The sequence below is a fragment of the Mytilus trossulus genome, chromosome 4 (genome assembly GCF_036588685.1).
Source record: "Mytilus trossulus isolate FHL-02 chromosome 4, PNRI_Mtr1.1.1.hap1, whole genome shotgun sequence".
In the NCBI taxonomy this organism is placed as follows: Eukaryota; Metazoa; Mollusca; class Bivalvia; order Mytilida; family Mytilidae; genus Mytilus; species Mytilus trossulus.
Genome location: NC_086376.1, coordinates 3,541,824 through 3,564,415, shown reverse-complemented (window position 1 = coordinate 3,564,415; position 22,592 = coordinate 3,541,824). Strand labels below are relative to the sequence as shown.

General features: G+C 33.5%; 1 protein-coding gene across 1 annotated transcript in view; it reads left to right on the top strand.

Annotated features, from left to right (window-relative positions):
- LOC134714505 (transient receptor potential cation channel subfamily M member-like 2) overlaps window positions 1-22,592 on the top strand; it is a 64,579-nt gene that overhangs the window by 1,532 nt on the left and 40,455 nt on the right. Inside the window, exons 2-8 of the mRNA XM_063575801.1 lie at window positions 172-410; window positions 10,149-10,339; window positions 13,068-13,260; window positions 16,880-17,048; window positions 20,300-20,417; window positions 21,265-21,361; window positions 21,720-21,803. Coding sequence (XP_063431871.1) covers window positions 172-410; window positions 10,149-10,339; window positions 13,068-13,260; window positions 16,880-17,048; window positions 20,300-20,417; window positions 21,265-21,361; window positions 21,720-21,803 — 1,091 coding nt within the window. The remainder of the gene's footprint in view (window positions 1-171; window positions 411-10,148; window positions 10,340-13,067; window positions 13,261-16,879; window positions 17,049-20,299; window positions 20,418-21,264; window positions 21,362-21,719; window positions 21,804-22,592) is intronic.

Here is a 22,592-nt window from a genome sequence, read left to right as displayed (position 1 = left end):
ATTGCTAATTAATTTGTAAACCTTTAAAATTATCTTCGTGCCGACTCGACTCAACAGAAATTGTGTGATTATAAATTTCCAAACAGACATTTTCATGGATGTTCTTTATCATACTTCAGTTTTGTTTAATGTATAATTCCTTTTTAAACAAGAATTATTACTCATTGATAGGGATTTTAAGCTTGACGTACATGTGTCAACCAAAGAATCAAACCAGGAAACAACCAAAGTGTATAGCAAAATATACAATACTATACGAGAGTCTACGGGAGCTATTTCTGACAACCAAGACAAGTCCTTTCCAGGACTTGTTCTATCAGTCATTGGAGATTCCGAAAGTTATGTTCCAAAATCATGGAATACAACAGAATTTGAGTCGGGGCTACTTCAGACCGTCAAAGGTGCAAAGGGTAAGCAAATTATGACTTACTGTAACGTTGGTTCGTTTAAAGTAATTCAAACTACTGTGAAACAATTGTTTAATGCTTATGTATACCCTTTTTTAATTTTGTGGTATTTTGACCTTTCTGGACTCATTGTTGAATAAATCAAAAACACGTGGTTGCCTCTGATCTCAGTACCTGAAGTCATAATCTTTATCAGCTTTCTAGAACTGTGCTTAGAGAGATATAAAACCTTTATGTAACAAAAAAACAAAGGATGTATGACGTAGAAATCAGGAATGTGGTAATCATTATCAATGGATTTTTATTTAACTTAAAATTAATTTGATAATCATTAGAGAAACATATTCTTACATAGTTACTCGTGGATCACCTGATTTGTCAAATTACGATAATTTTATCCGAGGTTCGGACTTTGAAATTCGATAATTTAACTATACAGCGAAAAATAAAAAGGATACATGATCATTTCTATATTTTTCACTCAAAAATGATAATAATTTAATGGATAGCTAACTTACATCATTTTTAAGAAGAAAACCACAAGTTTTCTCTGCTTGAAACAATATTACACATTTCGGACAATTATAACAAAACAAATCTCAAGTTGTCAGTAGGTATAAAAAGTACTAGGCTAATAATGTAATACGCCAGACGCGCGTTTCGTCTTCATTAGACTCACCAGTGATGTTCAGATCAAAACCGTTATAAAGCCAAACAAGTACAAAGTTGAAGAGCATTGAGGATCCAAATTCCAGAAAGTTGTGCCAAATACAGAAAAGGTAATCTATGCTCGGAATAAAAAAAAATCCTTAAGTATTTCGAAAAAAGTATACTTATGTAAACAGGAAATCTTATAAAATTGACCACACAATTGATAGGCATGTCAACACTGAAGGGCTGACTACTGGTCTTGCGATACACTCGGGGACAAAACGTCCACTAGCAGTTGCATCGAAAAAGTGTTGTAAATGGTTATCAAAGATACCAGGCATATAATTTAATACGCCAGATGCGCGTCTACATAAGACTCATTAGTGACGTGCAGATAAAAAAAATGTTATAAAGCCAAACAAGTACAAAGATATTGAGCATTGAGGACCGAAATTCCAAAACGTTTTGCATAATACAGCTAAGTTAATCTATGCCTGGGATAAGAAAATCATAAGGTCAAAACCGTGTTTAACAATCTACTGCATTTATCACCGTACGACACCTCCGTCGCATTTAATCAATTTGACGTCAAATAAAGTAATACGAAATGTTGGTCCGTTCTCTGAAAAATGCTGTTCGGAGCTGGGCGTGCGTTTTTAGTAAATTTTAGTTATTTTTGAAACGTCGTTCAAGTTCGTTCGCAAGATTTTCGATCGGCAATAAATCTGTAGACATTGCTGGCCATGGCAATATACGAATTTGATTATTCCACAAAACATCATCTAGTCCGGCGGCTACAAGCATATTTCAGGCGAATTGTGCACATCCTGCTACAAGCATGAAATTTGGCATAGACCTTCCTCAACTATTACTATTTTATTTCAGATAGGGAGGCATTTGTAAAAAATGTCTCACTTCCAGTAAAATCCAAAATGGCGGACGTCATACTGAAATCAGCCCAATATCGAGGGCTAGTGTGTAAAAATGTGTTATTATCATGCTACTATCTTAATATTTGGTACACACCTTTGTGTGTTACTACTTTAGGATAAATTAAATAGATTACATGTCTTCAGAAAACTTACTTTCGGTTAAAATCCAACATGAAGGACATTGTACATAAATAAGCTTATTTTTAGGGAGGGTAATTGTAATGTGTTTTACTTTCATTACATTGTGCAGGAACCTTTCTTTGGTGCTTCTGATAGATACAATGAATAAGACATGTGTATTAAAAACCCTTACTTCCGGTTATATCCAAAATGGCGGACATAGAAATATCAATTTATTCAAATTTTCAACTTTTTTTTAAAATGTAAAGAAAATGATTTTTTTTTTGTGCTGGTCATTAAACTTTTGGCTTTAAGTTATTCCCAAAACCACTAATTCTATCATGTTGTAAATCATGTAAATGTTTTAATATAAAGTTGACACTTCCGGTAAAAATATGACGAAAATTTCAAAGATAAGTCCTTAATCCATTTCTTCGATGTAGAGTTTTGGATAGATAGATTAAAACAAAATAAAATCACTTTAGTACTTAAATTTATTTAAAATTACTACTATTTGGTCAAGAATACATGTTTATTCACAGTCAACACCACATGCACACAAGAAAGTGCACGGGAGACCCCATTTTTCACATTAAAAATGATCACGGCATCCTTTCTTACATCCACAATGTACAAGCTTCTGAAAAATTGATGAGGCCTCAGAAAGATTTTTTTTTAAAGGGACCCTCTTTGTCCCTTCGCAATCCATTAGTGACTGGACTAAGTAGCATACGAGCCAATCCCATGCTCTTTTTACTAAACACCTGCATTAGTATATTGCACGTTTTACGTGCTTGAAAAGACTAAACCTAGTTGTGGGAATAGCCTCCTTTATAATTAGCCTTCCCTTTTGTGCAAAAAATGATTTTCTCTCGTTTCGTTAATCATGTGTGCTCCATTTGATAAGTGTGTGCGATTTAACAGTAAAACTCCTGTGATTTAGGCTGATCAATCATCATTCAATATGTTAAAGTCACATCTTCAAATACCATCAATGTCTCCCACTCAGTCTTTTTTCCTTTCCCAGCAAAGAGAGAACCGTATCACAACCGGTAAAGGTATGGTTCAGAAATAAGTGTGTGTGATCACTCATTGCCTAGTGCAGTTGAGAGGCCATTAATAGATATTAATCCAAAGATTTTTGCCTCCTCAAACACAATTCATAGTTCGTCTGCCCCTATGTCACGAAATAGCGAAATAGTATTGACAGCATCATCAGTGACTGCAAATTATGACTCGTTTAAGTTCGTGTTTCAATGCATCAGACACATGGACCATGATGTTAGTGTTTATCTCTTATGTGAACATGGTGCTACACTTGAAATACATCACGTGGTGGATAAGATATACTATCCTGAGCATTTGTTGCAACAACAACCATACTCATCAAAGACTTCGTCCACTCTTGTTACAGTTTCAAGGTATTTTATTAAGGTAAGGACATAACACCCAATCATCATACTCGTTAGGAAACACGTTGAAACTGTAACAACAGTGGATGTAGTGTTGGATGAGAACATAGACAATACTGGTAGTATGAAAGCTGCTAAAATAAGCAAGTGCAACATTTGGGGGGAAAGGGAATACACAGACGAATTCAGGGTTAAAAACATCCTCAAAATTGGCAAAGTTTTCTGAGAGATGAGTACAATAAGAAAAAACTTTTAAGTTTTCATTCACAGCAGCTTGCTCAAGACAATTTTGAGTACAAGGTAGTTGTAGCAACAAACGCTCAGGATGTTCAGTGTTATCCACCACATGATGATATTTGAAGTTTAGCACCATGTTTACACGAAGAGACTGACACTATAATCAAGATCGATGTGTCTGATGCAGTGAAACACAAAATTAACTGAGTCATGACTCGAACAGTCGATACTGATGTCATTGCTGTTTCGCTATTCCGTGACATAGGGGCAGACAAACTTTGGTTTGAATTTGGAAGGGGGAAAAGCATAAGATATATATCAATCCATGACCTTTCAAATGCACTAGGCATTAAAAGATAACACGTTTGCTGGAAAAGGAACTGCGTTGGTGACATTAACGGGAGTTTGAAGATGTGACTTTAGCATTTAGAATGATGATTGACCAGCCAACATCACCATATGGATTTGATCAATTTAATGTCATTGAAAACAATACGTGGTTTTGTTGCAAGATCAAAAAAAGAAACAGACTGGGTTAACAAATATGTGTTTTTGGAATTTATGGATGTGAGAAACAATACCAGTCTTTGTAAATGTTGGAAATCAGCTCTCCGATTGTGAATTGCGACCTAACGAGTATGCTGATTGGGTATTATGTCCTTACCTTAATAGAATACCTTGAAACTGTAATACAAGTGGATGAAGTCTTGAATGCGTATGGTAGTTATAGCAACAAATGGTCAAGATATTCTATTTTATCCACCACGTGATGTATTTCAAGTTGAGCACCAAGTTTACATTTAAAGACAGACACTAAAATCATGGTGCATGTGTCTGATGCAGTGAAACTTGAACTTAGGCGAGTCATGATTCGAACAGTCGTTAATGATGATGCTGTCATTTCTGTTTCGATATTCCGTGACATAGTGGTAGACACACTATGGATTGTGTTTGGGAAGGCAACAAATTTATATCTATCAATGACCTTCTAAATGCACTAGGCAATGAGTGATCTGACACATTTATTGTTATCCATGCCTTAACCTGTTATGATATGGTTCTCTCTTTGCTTGCAAGGCGGGAAAAGACTATGTGGGAGACATTGATTGCATTTGAAGATGTGACATCAACAACAAAAATGATGATTGATTAGACTTTATCACCCGTGTTTTACTGTAAGATCGCAAAAACTTAACAGATGGGTATAACATGGTTAACGAAGCAAGACAATAACTATTTGCGCAAAAGGGAAGGCTTTTTGATGATATTCCCTCAACGTGTTCTAGTCTTTCCCAGCATGTAAATCATTTAATATACTTAGGTAGGTGTTTAGGGAGACGAGCTTGTGATTGGCTCTTATGCTACCCACTCCAGGCGGGGACAAAGAGGATAACTTTTAAAAAAAAATGTTTCTGAGGCCTCATCATTTTGTCAGAAGCTTGTACATTGTGGATGTAAGAAAGGATGCCGTGGTAATTTTTAATGTGGAAAATCGGGTATCCCGTTCACTGCGATGTGTGCATGTCGTGGTGATCGTTATTTTTAGCCGAAAATTGTAGTAATTTTAATTATGTTTTAGTACTATAGTGATTTAATTTTGTTTTAATCAATCTATCCAAAACTCTACATCAAAGAAATAGATTGAGGACTCATCTTTAAAATTTACGTCTTCTTTTTACAGGAAGTGTCAACTTTATATTTAAACATTTACAACATGATAGAATAAGAGGTTTTGGGGATAACTTAAAGCCAAAAGTTTAATGACCAGCACAAAAAAAAATCATTTTCTTTACATTTGAAAAAAAGATGAAAATTTGAATAATAAATTGATATTTCTATGTCCGCCATTTTGTATATTACCTGAAGTAAGGGTTTTTAATACATATGTCTTATATATTGTATCCACCAGAAGCACCAAAGAAGGGTTCCTGCACAATGTAATGATAGTAGCAATACGTTAAAACATATTTCAATTACCCTCCCTAAAAATAAGCTTATTTAAGTACAATTGTCCACCATGTTGGATTTTAACCGAAAGTAGGGTTTCTGCAGACATCTAATCTATTTAATTTATCAAAAAGTAGTAAAGAACAAAGGTTTGTACCAAATATTAAGATAGTAGCATGATAATAACACATTTTACACACTAGCCTTCGATATTGGGCTGATTTAATCGTGTCGTCCGCTATTTTGGATTTAACCGGAAGTGAGACATTTTTTTTCAAATGCCTCCCTATCTGAAATAAAAGAATAATAGTTGAGGAAGCTATATGCCAAATTTCATGCAAAATGTGTTCAACATGGCAAAAAGTAAAAGCACTTAGAGGAAAATCAATTCGGAAAGTCCATAATCACATGGCAAAATCAAAGAACTGTCATATTCCTGACTTGGTACAGGCATTTTCAAATGTAAAAAATGGTGGATTAAACCTGGTTCTTTAGCGCTAACCCTCTCACTTTAATGACAGTCTCATCGAATTCCACATCGACCTTCTCATCGAACAGGTTTTGTCCTGCTGCAAATGTAGTTAAAGCTATGCATGTTGTGAAACGGGAGATCAACTGTAGGCAGAATGTCCTTTTCTATACCTTTTTTGCATTTAGGTAACCATCAATGCTTTTGATATTGGTGCGTTCCTGGTATGTTTTATTCCGCCTTTTACCATACTTCCTCCATCACCAACCAAGCTGTTACCTGTGCGCACACATCCGAAAACCGTTCATTGCGCTTCATGTAGGCACTGGCTCTGTCGTCGCAAAATTTTGAGTTGAATTTCACTTCGTCGGTAAATAGAACCTTTATCCACGTAAGCATATTCCATTGAATCCGTTCCCGAGTCCATTGAAGTCGCGTCACCCTGGTACAATACGTAAGGATATGTCCCTTCAACGGACGACGTTGTTTAACTTAAGGGATATGAGTACGAACTGTTTTGGAAGAAGGTATCATTAACGAATCTATTATCAATTAACCTTATGTATACACAAGTATGGAACGCTGAAACTGTTATGATCATTTTCATAATATGATGTGCATAAATACGTTTGAATATGATGTGCATTTACCTTTATATGATGTGCAATTGTATATATATGATGTGCAAACACCTTTATATGACATGCAAATATACCTACAGTATCTTTATAGTCCGAACATGTTATATAATGTGCAAATATATTCATATGATGTGTATACATACTTATATGATGTGCATATGTACTTATATGATGTCTTTCCATATTTAGAAGATGTGCAAACATTCTATGATGTAAAAATATCATTATATGATGTGAAAATATCATTATATGATGTAAAAATATCATTATACGATGTAAAAATATCATTATATGATGTAAAAATATCATTATACGATGTGAAAATATCATAATTTGATGTTCAAATGTACTTATATGATGTGCAAATGTACTTATATGATGTGCAAATGTACTTATATTCTGTGCAAATATTCTGATTGTCCGTATGCAAAGTGACCTTTGCCTGATCCTTCTTGTAAAAATCTGGTGATACCAATACGCATGAATCTGACTGTCATTAAACTAAACTATTACCTTATTGTTCATGTAATACACGTGCTAAATAGCTATGCTTCGTTGTTGATTGTTTGCTTTAAGGTGGCAATCGGTAAACTACGGCTTTATATCACGACAATTAATTAGCAGCCACAGTTTCTCTTCATTATAGTCAGAGAGAAAAAAAAATGACGATTATACGATATGCTTGAGTAAAACATAATAAATTCGTACACAGAAGACTAAGTTTATGATATATACATGCATTGGTTCAAGAATTGGATAAACATTATTTTTCAGCAGTCTCTCGTTTTATATGACTTTAATCGATGGGTCTATAATACACGGTGGGTAAGGTTGTCCTGCGAGAGAACGTTCTGTGCTAGTGGGTCCCGATTTTTTGCTCTTGGGTTGGTTTACATTATACCAGATCGGCAATAAAACAACCATTCTGTTGCTTATTTTTTCTCTGTCCTGACGATGTGCTGGTGATTTTAAAAACGATCTTGGTTCTGTGCACATATTTCCTGGTTCTGTGCCTTTAAATTGTAATTAAAGGTGTCAAATATTCCAATTCATTGATGCAGAAAATTTGTGTAATTGATAGTAAATATACCTATTATATATTTTGTAGATATTTCATATGAGCAAAGTAGATCTCTTTTTGTTTTAATTTGACTTTTGAGTGGGGATGCAAAATCTTTACTGTTGAGTTTTTTGGAGCCTTTTTAAGTTGTTTTGGAAGATATATGTTCTGTTAACTGTTATTGACTAATTAGCTGTTATCTGTTTTCTTAGAATTGACATTGTTGTGAACTGTTATTTTGATTTGAGATAAGAAAATATGCATTAGATTTTCGGCATTATGATCCTTTGCATAACCATCAAAATACGGTGTAAAGTATCCAATACATATACAAAAACAATGAAGTGGTATGTTTGCCAATGGACAAGTGTCCATCAGAAACCTAATATATTAATTGGTAACAACTATACACCACCGTACGACCTTCAACAATGACAAGAAAAATCTAAATGCGAAAGGTTTTGCATACAAATGGAGAGCATACGTATATAATAAAGGACTTTTTCAATACAATTGAAAATGGAAATAGTGAATTGGTAAAAAACAACAACCCGGCCAAAGAACAGTAAAAAGCCGACAGCCATTAATGGGTCAAAACACAGCGAGCCAAATCCCGTACCCGAGGCGGGTACCAGCTGGCCCCAAACAAAGATTTTACTAGTACAATGACAAAAATATCCCTGAATTTTATAGAGAAGTATTTAAATGTTGGGTAATATCAGGCGGTAGGCAGACAAAAAATCTACAGGCACTTGTCTCAGAAAAATGTTTTCCTATATACCTTAATATAACACAAGGTACTTAAGGTGGTACCTAACACTACAGGGAGATAACTCTGTAAAATCACCTAAACGTTTTAATGACGTTGTGTTGTTAAGGGAATATTAAGCTCCTCAATGATCAAAATTAGTTCTTGTCAAACTGCTATATAAACAGTGTAATTTTTCTAATAAAATTCTTGGTTCAAATTTTTTGAAAGTTTTATATTTTTGTCATAGGGTCAAAGTAAATACTTTGCCAAAATTTTATGAAAATTAAACCAGCGAAATTAATTTTAGTGAAAGTGTTGGGTACCACCTTAACTAAAGTTTTTGACACCCAGTCCTGAATTCACGTTATTTTTTTATTTCTCGGTTGTCAAACCTACTTTAACTTTATATGCCGTAAATTTAAATTGATTCATATATACAATGGTATATGACACGACTATCATTGTTGTAGGGATCATTAGAAGCAGGCCTCAGAAGTCGGTCAACGGGATGTTTTTTTACATTCGTCTCAAGCTTTGGCAACACCCAGAAAAATCTACCGACCCTCATTGTCAATTTCTAGATGTAAGTCAAGATATGAAGCCGACTTAACTGTATCTGTAGTATCCTTTATCTCCAATTCGATTGGATAGATGCGTTCCACATAGTCACCAAATTTTGAATTGTTTAGTGAAAGAACGTCATCTATATAGCGGAAAGTAGAGTTAAAGGATATTGCTAACTTCTTATCTTTCTTCCTGAGAAGTTCCTGCATGAAGTCTGCCTCATAATAATAAAGAAACAAGTCAGCAAGTAGCCAATAACAATTGCCATATTCCTGACTTGGTACAGGACATTTTTAAAGGAAAAATGGTGGGTTAAACCTGGTTTTGTGGCATGCCAAACCTTCCTCTTTTTTATCTCAACATTTTATCCTGAAAAACTTATGTATGAATGATATGATTTCAGAAATAAATATTTAAAAAAAGCCATTCCAAAAGACTGGCGTCAGATGTTAAAATCTGAGAGTTCTGTAAAAAGTATTGTAAATATTCCTAGACAGAAAAATCTGGAAAGGTAATTACATTGAGGCGTCAAGCTTTTCAACAAATATATTATATACGTCAATTTGTAAAGATAATGTTTTCATCATATGAAAATCAATAAGTTGATAACGGTATACTTTCAGGAGAGCCTGAACAATTCTTAAATGAGTTATATAACAAATTCATTCTAGCCTAAGCATCCTGGAATAGCCACGTAATATCATGATCGTGTTGAAAGTGGCGTTTAAGACCAATCCATCAACTAATTAATCATCCATTCACATATGCCAGTATAATTATGCAAGAGTATATACTTGTGTAGCTATCGTTACGAAATATTTTTACACTGACTTTATGTTCGCTGTAGTCTTTTGCAAGATACCAGAACCTTATCAACAATGTGTAATAGCAAAGTCAAAAGTGAGAGGACTTCCGCAAAAGGACATTATAGTATTGCTCACAACTCTTTCATTGCAGAAAGCTGGATTATATATAGAGGAGAGAAAGATGGCGTTAGTTCTCTGGTAGACATGGCTTTAAAAGGCAGCCCATTGGTGGATGATACAGATCAAGATGATGAGACGAATGACAGAAACCAGAAAGTAACGTTAGTTGCAATCAAACCATGGAATGACACGATAGTTAAAACAAGCGATGTAAAAGATAAGGTAACATTTATAAAAAAAAAGTGTTGTTTGAATAAATGATTTCAAATTGCTACATGTATTCTAAAACTTCGACACAAATGAAAAAAGCGCTCATTTAGATACTTGTATTGCGGCTACTTTTTATGAGAGTGTCAAATGATTCTGACATGCTTGTCTGTCTCCAAATGTATTAGGCAGACATCAAAAAGTATAAATTGCTCAGAAATGTCTATAGAATTGAAAAGAAAATTTCTTCGATGTTTAAATTTGGATTTTATTCCCTTATTTTTTTCATTAATGACAGTTTTGTATTCGTTCATGAATGACCGGTTCGCGTTTCTCCTCACTTACATACTATATTATGCCAATATTTATGAATTTTTGTATGATGATTAAGACTAAGAGAACATAAATTGAAGAAAACGAAACAACAGCATCGTCAAAACGGAAAAGGACAAACAGATGAAATAAAGTAAAAACACAAAAACACCGAACTGTAAAAGGTATTTTTGACATATAGCTCTTCAACGATTTTCGGTATTTGGATATTTTCGGATTCCAAATGTTTGGCTTTGAGCGTTCCTGGTGCAGGTTAGTCCAGAAAAGCGTTTCGGACGCAAGAAATTATTAAACGTGTTGTTTTCAATATTTTACAGCACTTTGTCGATACCTCTGCTGGTGGACTGTCAGTCCCCGAGGGTATCATCAGCTCAGCAGTCAGTGCTTCGGTACTGACATGATTTAGCAAAATGTACTGAAATTATCCGTTAATAAATTTTGAAATTATTATGAAACTAAGGTTTAAACTCCTCAAGCAAAGTTGGCTTCAGATGAATTTGACAATTACTTAGGGGCTTTTTGACATATAGCTCTTCGAAGATTGTTGGTACTTATATATCTTTATATTTCAATTGTTTGGCTTTGAGCGTTCCTGATGGAGGTAAATCCAGAAAAGCGCTTCGGACACAAGAAATTATTAAACGTGTTGTTTTCAATATTTTTTAACACATTTGGTTAGCTGATGATATGTTATAGACACAGACTAGGGAAATAGATTATGTTTTCAAAAAGACGACACAATTTAAAATGACGACATAATTCAAAATGCTTTATGGCACCGTAAGAAATGTAAAACAAACATAATGTTTAAAATCGTGCAAACATAATGAAAATTGTTTTGGAAACAAATGCAAACCAAAATTATGTTTGTTATACATGTTATATGTGGCTTTAACGTTGAAATAAAAATGTTCAATTCAATTTGAATGGTGGTTCAAACAATTTACACAGTTCTAGTTTATGTTTACATGACTTCATATCATCTTTTAAATTTCTAACAATGCAAAATACGTTTGAAACCCTATAGAGACAAAGATTTACTTTCTTCAAAATGTGATAGAAAATAAAATGGCGTCTCAAAAGTAACAACTTTATAAAAAAAAATTTAACAGTAACTGATAGTTGAGAGAAAAAAATGCAAATGCAAGAGAATAAACATTTAGCAACACATTCTTAAGTCTTTTAAGAAGAGAAATAATAAATGCTTTGTGTTTTAATGTTGCTTTTATGCATTTACATGACTCTCGATATCCAGCGGTCATAGTGGATCAGCTATTGACAATGCATTGCAGCGTTTTTACAAGCCCTGCAATTGGTTACCTACATGTTTCGCATGTTGGAGAGGCATTGGAGTACTATTGAAAATTGTTTTCGTCTTTCTATTGTTTTACGCCTACCTTCAACAAGTTAGAACAACTGATTGCTTTTCGGTAAAAGTAGGAAAAAAACGTTCATAGTAATGCTTAAATTGTTTTTTAATATAAGGCCATTTAAAACAAATTCCATAATGTCCACCAATTTCAAAATGCCCAACAATAGACAATATGCCAACATATTGGTATGATTAGTCACTTTATAATAAAAGCACGCAACTTTTACAGGTGAAGTGAATGATGCTACAAACATGTTTTTAGATATAGAGGCGCCTTAAACTGAGTCCAACACATGATTGTATTTGATAACTTTAAATTAACAGATGAAAACTTAGTCAAAATTGTACGATCCACCTAGTAACAATAGCTGGCCTTTCGTCAAAATGTCGATACATAATTTGTCGCTTCTAACAAATTTCCCACTTATAGTGTCTTTTGTTATTTTTGGTTGATCTGTATATTCTATATATTGCAAAAAATTGACAAATAAAATTGAGAATGGAAATGGGGAATGTGTCAAAGAGACAACAACCCGACCAAATAAAAAACAGCAGCAGAAGGTCACCAACAGGTCTTCAATGTAGCGAGAAATTCCCGCACCCGGAGGCGTCATTCAGCTGGCCCCTAAACAAATATATACTGGTTCAGTGATAATGAACGCCATACTAATTTCCAAATTGTACACAAGAAACTAATATAAAAATAATACTAGACTAACAAAGGCCAGAGGCTCCTAACTTGGGACAGGCGCAAAAATGCGGCGGGGTTAAACATGTTTGTGAGATCTCAACCCTCCCCCTATACCTCTAACCAATGTAGAAAAATAAACGCATAACAATAGTCAAAAAGAATTGACTTTGGCTTTGACAAGTACATTGACAAAAGCTAAAACACGTATACTTGAAAACGTGGTAAAGGTTTTCAAAGATGAGTACAAGATGAATCTTAATATAAAATTGTTATCTAAAATAAAGGTACCTTCTGTTTTTTCTCGTCATCAAATTGCCCTTAATGGTGAATATACTATTGTTCTGCAGAAAAAGAATGACAGATGGACTTTTCAGCTCAACCCACAGGTTCCAACAACAAGTGAAAAAACTGAAAAAAAGAATACCGAGGAAAATGGTCGAAATATCGAAAAGGATTTTAAATGGTTCAACAACTTCTTAGCTAATCTACTTTCAGAGTTATCACAACAGTATACACCACTACTGACCAACAAAAGTAAAGGTAGACTATCACTTATGCACAGGTTGATAATTGTTTTTTTTTCCTAAAACAGATTTCGCGAAAGGAAAATAAACAAACATATCATAAGACAATTCAAACGTGCAATGTTTGAATTGACTGGTAAACAGAACATGTTACAATGTGGAATAAACAGAGTGAAGAACTACCCGCAATACTTTAATCATATAAGATTTACATATTAATATTTCAACACGTTTATTTATTAATAATTTACATCAATGTCTCTTCTATAGAGACCAAATTAAATGTATGACAACTTTAAGCACTCATTACAATTTTGAAGCGATCTCGCAAATGTAATACTGAACATAAATTTTTTTTTTGAATGCACAAACACTATTAAAAAAAATTAATTTAACAAGCATCAACACGTATTACCTTACTCTTCAACTTTGTGATTGTCTGGCGTATTAAATTATTGACCTAATACCTTTAATAAAGCCCCGATAACGCTGTCAAGTTTTACTACGTTTTAACTACGGTTTGAACAAAAATGTTACGCTATTATGAAAACTAGGTTTTTACTAGGTTTGTACTCTTTTCTTATATTACGTTTTGTTACGTATAAGCACGACCCACGTTTTCACCACTCATTGATGCGTTTCGATATGTAGTAAGCACGTTTTGTTGTGTTACGCTAATCTTTTATACGTATTTTCTAGGTATCTACTTCGTTTCAATTTTCGCTACGTTTGTTGTTGAATTTTCAAAATATACGGACAGGTCCAGTTTTGAGCAAGGGATCACTACGTTTCGATACCGATACGCTTTGTTACGTATATTCCCGTTTCGATACGCTTTCAAAACGTTGTGAAACGTAGCTCTTAAAACGTAACAGTGTGACTAGCCTAAACTGTTTACACAACTGGGTCGATGCTACTGCTGGTGGACGTTTCATCCCGGAGGGGGTATCACCAGCCCAGTACTCAGCACTTCGGTGTTGACATGAATGTCAATTATATGGTAATTTTAATGAATTTCCTGTTACAAAACGTTGAATTTTTCGAAAAACTAAGGATATTCTTATCCCAGGAATAGATTACGTTAGCCGGATTAAGCACAACTTTTTGGAATTCTTGGTCTAAAACGCTCTTCAAATATGTACTTGTTTGGCTTTATAACTATTTTGATGTAAGTGTCACTGATGATCTTATGCATACAAATCGCGCGTCTGGCGTATAAAAAATTATAGACCTGATGATACATTCGAGAACTATTTAGTATACATAAAACATCCAACTATATTGCAAGTTTAACACATTAATCAACTGAACTCGATTACCAAGGATAAGTATAGAGCACAAATCCTTTCTATTACCAATAAGTTAATGATAAGCTTAATTGATATAGATTTTAAACTACAAGAAAAAAACTGTAAAATATCGTTTTATCTCCACCTCTAAATGATAAAAATCACTTATACATTTGACCTTAGATGGAATTTCACTTACATTTTTTAGGTATTGTTTTCATATAGCTCCTCAGCTGTTTCGATTCGGTACTTATACATACTCGGCATTCAAATATTTGTCTTTGAGCGTTTCTGGTGGAGGTTAATCCAGAAAAGTGCTTCGAGCGCTAAATTTATTAAACGTGTTTTCAATTTAATATTATGGACGTTTATATCAACGATTTGCAAATCTGTTTATTTATAGATATTGTAGAAAAGAGGAATTATTAATGAACAATAAACTCATCATAGATACCAGGACTAAATTTAGTGTATACGCCAGAGGCGCGTTTCGTCTACAAAAGACTCATCAGTGACGCTCGAATCCAAAAAAAGTTAAAAATGCCAAAAGTTTCCTTCTTTTGAAATTTATTTGATGCAACTCATGTTAATAAAGTTATGAAACTAGTTTCTAGTGAAAAATAGTGTTAATCAAATTCTTGAACAATGCATGTATACATCATAACTTTAGTCTTCTGTACACGATTTTATCATTTTTTACGCATCCATTGTGTATAATCGTAATAAACATTTTTCACTCGGTCTGTTGTGAAAAGATAGCAGCTAATTGATAGTCGTGTTTTGAAGCCGAGTTTTCCCGATTGTCACCGAAGTAAACAATCAACAAAGAAGCATGCAGATTGGGGGTAAGCACGTGTATAACGGCAATACAGTTAAATAAACTCATCATAGATACCAGGACTAAATTTTATATATACGCCAGACACGCGTTTCGTCTACAAAAGACTCATCAGTGACGCTCAATCCAAAAAAGTTTTAAAAAAGCCAAATAAAGTACGAAGTTGAAGAGCATTAAAAGACATATTTTTGATATTACCATTGACATTTCTTGTCCCCCTTTAATACAAAATGAAGCAGACTTTATCAAGTATGGTTATGATTCACAGTTTCGGCTGTTTTCTGTCCTTTGGTCGAGTTGTTGTCTTTTACACATTTCAAATTTCCATTTTTAATTGCCTGAAAATATGTTTATATGTCGGGAAACTATCAGAAATATATGATAAGTTCCCGTATCTTTGGCTGTCGTCTTTCTTGGTGTTCCTGATCGTTTTATCAACCAATTTTCTCTCTTTCGGTACTTTTGTATTCCACTGTTACATTACACACCAAACGAAACACAAACACTATGGTAAAAGATAACATTTTTACCTCATAATATATGAAAAGATATACATAAATCTAAATTATATAAAAAGAGTGGGGTAATAGAAAACCAGCGAAATTCCCCCTTTAATCACTTCCCGCCCACCCGAGACAGTGTAGGTACAAACTAAGAAAAGACCAATCAACACTTATCGTTATCTTGATAATATTTTGTCGATAAATAATCCAAGAATCTATCTCTTAATGACTTCCCGAAAACTAAATTTAAATCAATATAATAAACACTGGAATAACTGTCCAGTTAATAAATGTCATTTTTACATAGAAAACACTAAATAAAAATGTGAAACACGCTGGACTTTTTCTGCTGCGTTTTGTTGAATAATAAACAATGCAACACAACAACACTAATACATTACGTCACCATTAACGCGGCATGAACCCCCTATGAAATTTACTAACTCCCTTCTGTCTCATAGAGGGTCACCATGTAACGGCGTTAAACCAATCACAACGCGATAATTTGTCCATTCGTTTTTGGTACTTTTTGTTATTTGATATTGCCATGTGATTATGAATTTTGCGAATTGATTTTCCTTTAAGTTCAATATTTTTATGATTTAATTTTTTACCCGCGGTGCGATAAATTAAAATGTGGGACATGAAGGTCGAATGTTCGATATTATTAATTTTGTCTTTTTTATTGCACAATTTATATTACCATGTTCTCAAACTATGTCAAAATGCGTAACGTATAGAGAAAACATTTGATATTCTTTTTCTTTTCTTTAAATTTAAATGCTTTTAGGCTGATGTTGTGTTAATTTGATTTGTGTCACATATTGTCATGACATAATTGGTTTGTCGCTCACGATTTGAGTATGAATTAAGCATCCATTAAGTCTGTATTTAAGTCAGTTTTACCCCGTAATACTCAACTTCACCTTATTTTACAAATCTTTCTTCTAAGGAAAGCTGTTTATTATAACTGCCTATGTGTGTAATAACTTTCAATTGTTGCAGCTGTTCTCAACATGAGAGTTCCAGTAGTAATTATTGCAGTAGAAGGTGACGTCACTACTGTCCATCAAATACTGTCGTTTATTCAAAGAAAAGTACCAGTTCTTTTAGTAAAAGGTTCTGGTAAAGCAGTAGATTTTATTATTGAATACATCAAAGAAACATCCAGCAGGTCAGTTATTATTGATGCATAAGACTTTAGAAAATGTCATATATACAAGTTAACGAAGGATAATCTCGATAGGGAGAGCATGGTGAATCAGAAAACAGGACACGCATACTCTCTCCTAATGAGTTACGGTTATAATAATGTCTTATATGCAAAAATTCATTTATAACAAAGCCTTGATGGGGCTATGGACATGTATTTAAGAACACATATAATCTAATACAACTAATGCAATCCACCATTTTCTACATTTTAAACGCCTGTACCATGTCACGAAAATGACATTTGTTGTCCATTCGGTTGATGTGTTTTATCATTTGATTTTTCCATTTGATTAGTGACTTTCCGTTTTAAATTTCCCCGGAGTTCAGTATTTTTGTGATTTGACTTTTTGCTATAGTTTAAAACAATTGATATCTTCTACCCTTTACAAGTATTCCCTATTCTTGCCTAAAAGTCAAATTAAACTCTTTGGTCCTACTGTGTTCCAGATTGAAAATTATGAACGTAGAAACAATATCATGAACGCAGATACAAGAAGGATGGATAGATCATAATTTGTACACATTCATTCTGATTCAAACAAATTATTTTCAATTAATGCAAAGAAGGTAGCATTGCCTATTAACTTTACATTTCGGTATATGGATGGTTTTCTCTCACTTAATAATTTGAAATTCAGATACAGCTTAGTCTGCTTTATATTTTGACTTGCATCTTGAAATCTAATATGGTGGTCGGTTGTCTACGCAAATACAAAATTTTAATCCTGGTTTCTTTGATGATTTTATTCCACAACCACTTGTTCGATGCGGCTGTTGTCATAGTTCTAAATTATCTGTTTACAAAACTAAGTAATTTTTAAATTACTTAATTTTTACTACCTTATGAACAAAGTACCTTATAGCTGTTTTTGACTAAACTTTCATGAACTGTTTGTTCTCAATGCTCTTCAAATTCATACTTTATTTGGCCTATTAAACTTGTTTGGATTCGAGCAGAAATACAATCATAGATATCAGGATTAAAATTTCATATTTTCGCCAGACTAACGTTTCATTTAAAAAAACTCCTCAGTGACACTCAAATCAAAAAGTTATAAAGCTAAACAACAACAAAGTTGAAGAGCATTGAGTATCCAAAATTCCAAAACGGTGTGCCAAATTAGTCTAAGGTTATCTAGTCCTGGGATAAGAAAATCCTTAGTTTTTTCGCAAAGTTCTAAGTTTTGTAACAGGACATTTATAAAATGACAATATACTTGATATTCATGTCAACTTCTAATAGTCCAACCGGTCTCTTTTAATTGATAATAATTCTAGTTTAAATCATGATTTTCTCAATAGAGGGTTACTGCTCACAAGGAAGCTTTCAAACCAAGAGTTCTAAATGGTGAAGTTGAAATCATTCCTTCGTAAATGTTACGAACGCCATCACGAGGTGGTTCACGTTATGAAAAAAACGTTTCACAAATGATATCGGATATGTTCCTTACGTCGTAACTACAATCCCCTTCCCTTTCATAAATGTGACCTACCGAATTAGACTATTTACCGGATGTGTAATCACATAAGCAACACGACGGGTGCCACATGTGGAGCAGGATCTCCTTACCCTTCCGGAGCACCTGAGATTTACCCCTAATTTTGGTGGGGGTTCGTGTTGTTTATTCTTTAGTTTTCTATGTTGTGTCATGTGTACTATTGTTTTTCTGTTTGTCTTTATCATTTTTAGCCATGGCGTTGTCAGTTTGTTTTGGATTTATGAGTTTGACTGTCCCTTTGGTCTCTTGTGTCCCTCTTTTAAATAAGCAGTGTTAGCTGTTCTTATAACTTGTTGTATGTCCGTCTGCAACGGACTACGATTGACTTCAGCAATTAGTATATTTATGATCTCAATACTATATCCAAGTCAAGCCAATAGGAATTAAGCAATTCATTTCTTGTAAGTCAATGAAATGCTTCTATGGTTTTATCTGAAATTGATCTTATCTTTATAGATTTTTGACAATCTGTAGTTTATTTACATGTAAAACTGTAGTAAAAAACGTTATTTCAAAACACACAAATTCAATCATGACCAGCCAGGCAGGCGAAACACTCAATATTGCCTAATCTAAACAGATTAAGATGATTTAAAGATAAACAAGAGGCTGTCATCAAACCGCTGGTGTATGGTTCATAGTTACCTTAAATAATCTATATATTAACGAAATTCACAGAGGAAAAAACGATTTCTACAGCGGATGACCATGAGGATTTCCATTATGTAACTTTCGCGTTAGATTACACTCACTATCGATCTCAATAAAGTGGAGATAATCGAAGACGGTACGGGTCTAATTCAGGAATAGTGATGCGATTTTTGTCGAGCCTTCGACTTTTGTCGAGCCTTCGACTTTTGTCGAAAAAGCGAGACTAAGCGATCCTAAATTCCGTCGTCGTCGGTGTCGGCAGCGTCCACAAATATTCACTCTGTGGTTAAAGTTTTTGAAATTTTAATAACTTTCTTAAACTATACTGGATTACTTCCAAACGTGGACAGAAGCTTGTGTATGATCAAAAGATAGTATCCAGAAGTAAATTTTGAAAAAATAAAATTACATATTTTCCTTCTTTTACTTATAAATGGCCAAGAAACAACACATTCACTCTGTGGTTGAATTTAAAAAAAAAATATCTTTCTTATACTACTTTTAATTTGTACCAAGCTTGTTTATGATCAAAAGCTAGTATTAAGAAGGAAATTTTGTTAATATTTTGTATTTTACTTATAAATTAACATTACATACAGTCTGCAGTTAAAGTTTTTAAACATTTATTATATTCATAAACTATCCTGGATTTTTACCAAACTTGGAAAGAAGCTTCTTACAATCAGAAGATAGTATCAAGAAGAATATTTGTATTTTCCCCCTCATTTTTGTTACAGCAAAAGTAGGCGAGACACTGGGTTCCGCGGAACGCTTACAATTTTTTTCTGAAATAAGCGCTTGTGACAATCTACAAGAACTTTCGGTCATCAAATGTTCAGTTCTCTTTATCACTTTTATATTACTTACTGGTGCAGGAAATCGCCTATCCTGCTTGGGCATCTACATTTACTCTAAGTTTAGTGTTTGGTTCATGTTCTTTAATATATTTTTTGTCTTTTGTCGTGTTATCACGGTAATTTGTTTTTCTTATTTTCTTCTATAAATGAGTTTTCAAATCATCTCGGTGAAGTAATATAACAAAGTAAGTTCTGAATTTTAGTGAGAAAGACCGAATTTTAGCCGAAAATGCTGCTTTATTACTTGGAATCTGCATAAACAGTGAAGAATATATGAATTTAAAGACAATGATGGAGGAAATAGAGAAATATCGTTACATGGTGAGAAAAGTTATTACGAAAACTTCAAAACTTAATTGAAAAAAAAATATTTGAAATATATCAATGGTAGTTTGACAGAGGACGGGTTGTGATCTTGATTGACTTTCGTCAAGGAGTTCGATACCTCTAGTTTGGATGATGGGGCTCTCAAATTACTAAAAATGGTGCTTAAGTTTGACAAGAGAGTAATCTATTGACGAAAAACAAAATTGGCTGGAGGTCAACTAACGGTCAATGTGTTTTTAACGTTTCATATATTCACAAATATGTTACTCACACTTGTCTTTTGTAGGTAACATCTCTAAAATATATCCACATTAACTTTTTCATGATTTTTTTTTTAATGACTTTAAACATTTATGATATTTGCTCGTCATATATTATTCGCCTTTTGTCTACACCTTTCAGAGCATGTACGAATAGTGAGGTAAAAAAGAGATTAGCATTCTCAACGTTGAAAAGCAGTATTTGTTCAATACAGTTTTCCTTCAAGCACAGTCTAAACCTATAAGCATAAAAATGTTTTTCTATTGTACCATCAGTGATGGTTTCTTTGTTATTTCATTACATTTTGTATTTCTATATATTTTGGCTTCAAGTACTATTAGAATTTAACAAAGTTTTAACAAATTATACAAATATAACTGCAATAAAGGTACTAATTGATGTGTGTCTTATATTCGAACTAAACACTAGTCTACATTAACAGGAAACCTTACCCATATCAATTCTGTAGTAAGCCAGTAAAGCCTCAATGTCGTACAAACTTTTGGAGGCAAATGTTTTGAGCAGTAAATCTCTTTCATGAAATATATGTATTAATGATTTCATGTTTATATTATTTTAGGTAACAATTTTTGACTTGCACAGCAAAAATGGTGGGAAAATGGAAGACGTAATTGTAAGAGCAATTCTGAAAGGATGGTCTCTTCAAGGAGTACATGGTACGGTTTACAAATTCATCAAAGTATACATCATAAAGTCATTGGATTTTCTTCACGCAGACCTTTTTTCATCTTTTAAAAGGTTTCTTAAATGATCGCCTTATAATTCTGTTATCGTGTAAACAGAACTCTTGAACGCTGTAAAGCAATTTTATTTCTGATTAATGTAATTCAAAAATGTCTTTTGGTTTTATTTTACAGTTGAATTGTGCCATTTCACCAAGATCGCCAAAAAAATATTCTAAACATCAAAATATTGATTTAGATTAGGTTAGCGTAAATGTAATAAGGGATACACAATTTTACTTTAAGTCATTTTATATCGAGGTTTAAACTTGATTAATTCTTGTTTATGTAGCACAAACATCACCTACTGAGAGCCCTCAGCCATACACTAGATTTAAAACTTGGGTACCAAATGTTCCAGATAAACCTGATAAAGGTATTTACAATATAGACTAAGCAAAAAATAAGATACAAAGTTTACTGAAAATGGACTTGTTACTTGATAATCGTTTTGAATTTTGACTTTCACACTGAAATGTAATCATAAATAATCCATCGATGAGTTAAAACTGGTTATTATACATCATACACTTGACTTTAACTAAAAGAATTATGTCTTTCCCTAAGATGCATGCAAATTTTACTCTTTTGTGTATGACACTATTAGTCAAACCAAAAACAATCAGATAACAACTGTTATCGACTATATTCTTTAAGGTTCAATATCACGTGTGTCACATGCGGAGCAGCATCCCGTTTCCCTGTCTGATCACCTGTGATCACTGTATTTTTTATGATAGGTGTTTGTGTTACTATCCCTTTGATACAAGTGAACTATAAGATTGTATATATATATATATATATATATATATAAGTACGTCTGCGTCAGTGACAACCCTACAACAGATGTGTCCATCGGATCACCATCATTGATGGCGATCCGATGGACACATCTGTTGTAGGTTTGTCACTGACTCAGACGTACTTATGAATATAATTATTTTCTGTGACTGTATCTTACATTAATTTGTAGGATCCTTTACTATAGATAATTTAGCTGATCTGTAACAATAACATCTGCATGCCTAATATATCATGTACTGTAGTACGCCGCTAGATTAAAACTGACGTGGAAAGGTAACATATGGCCACCGAAAGCTCTTTTTTTGAAAGCCCAGGTGGTCGTGTGGTCTAGCGGGACGGCTGCAGTGCAGGCGATTTGGTG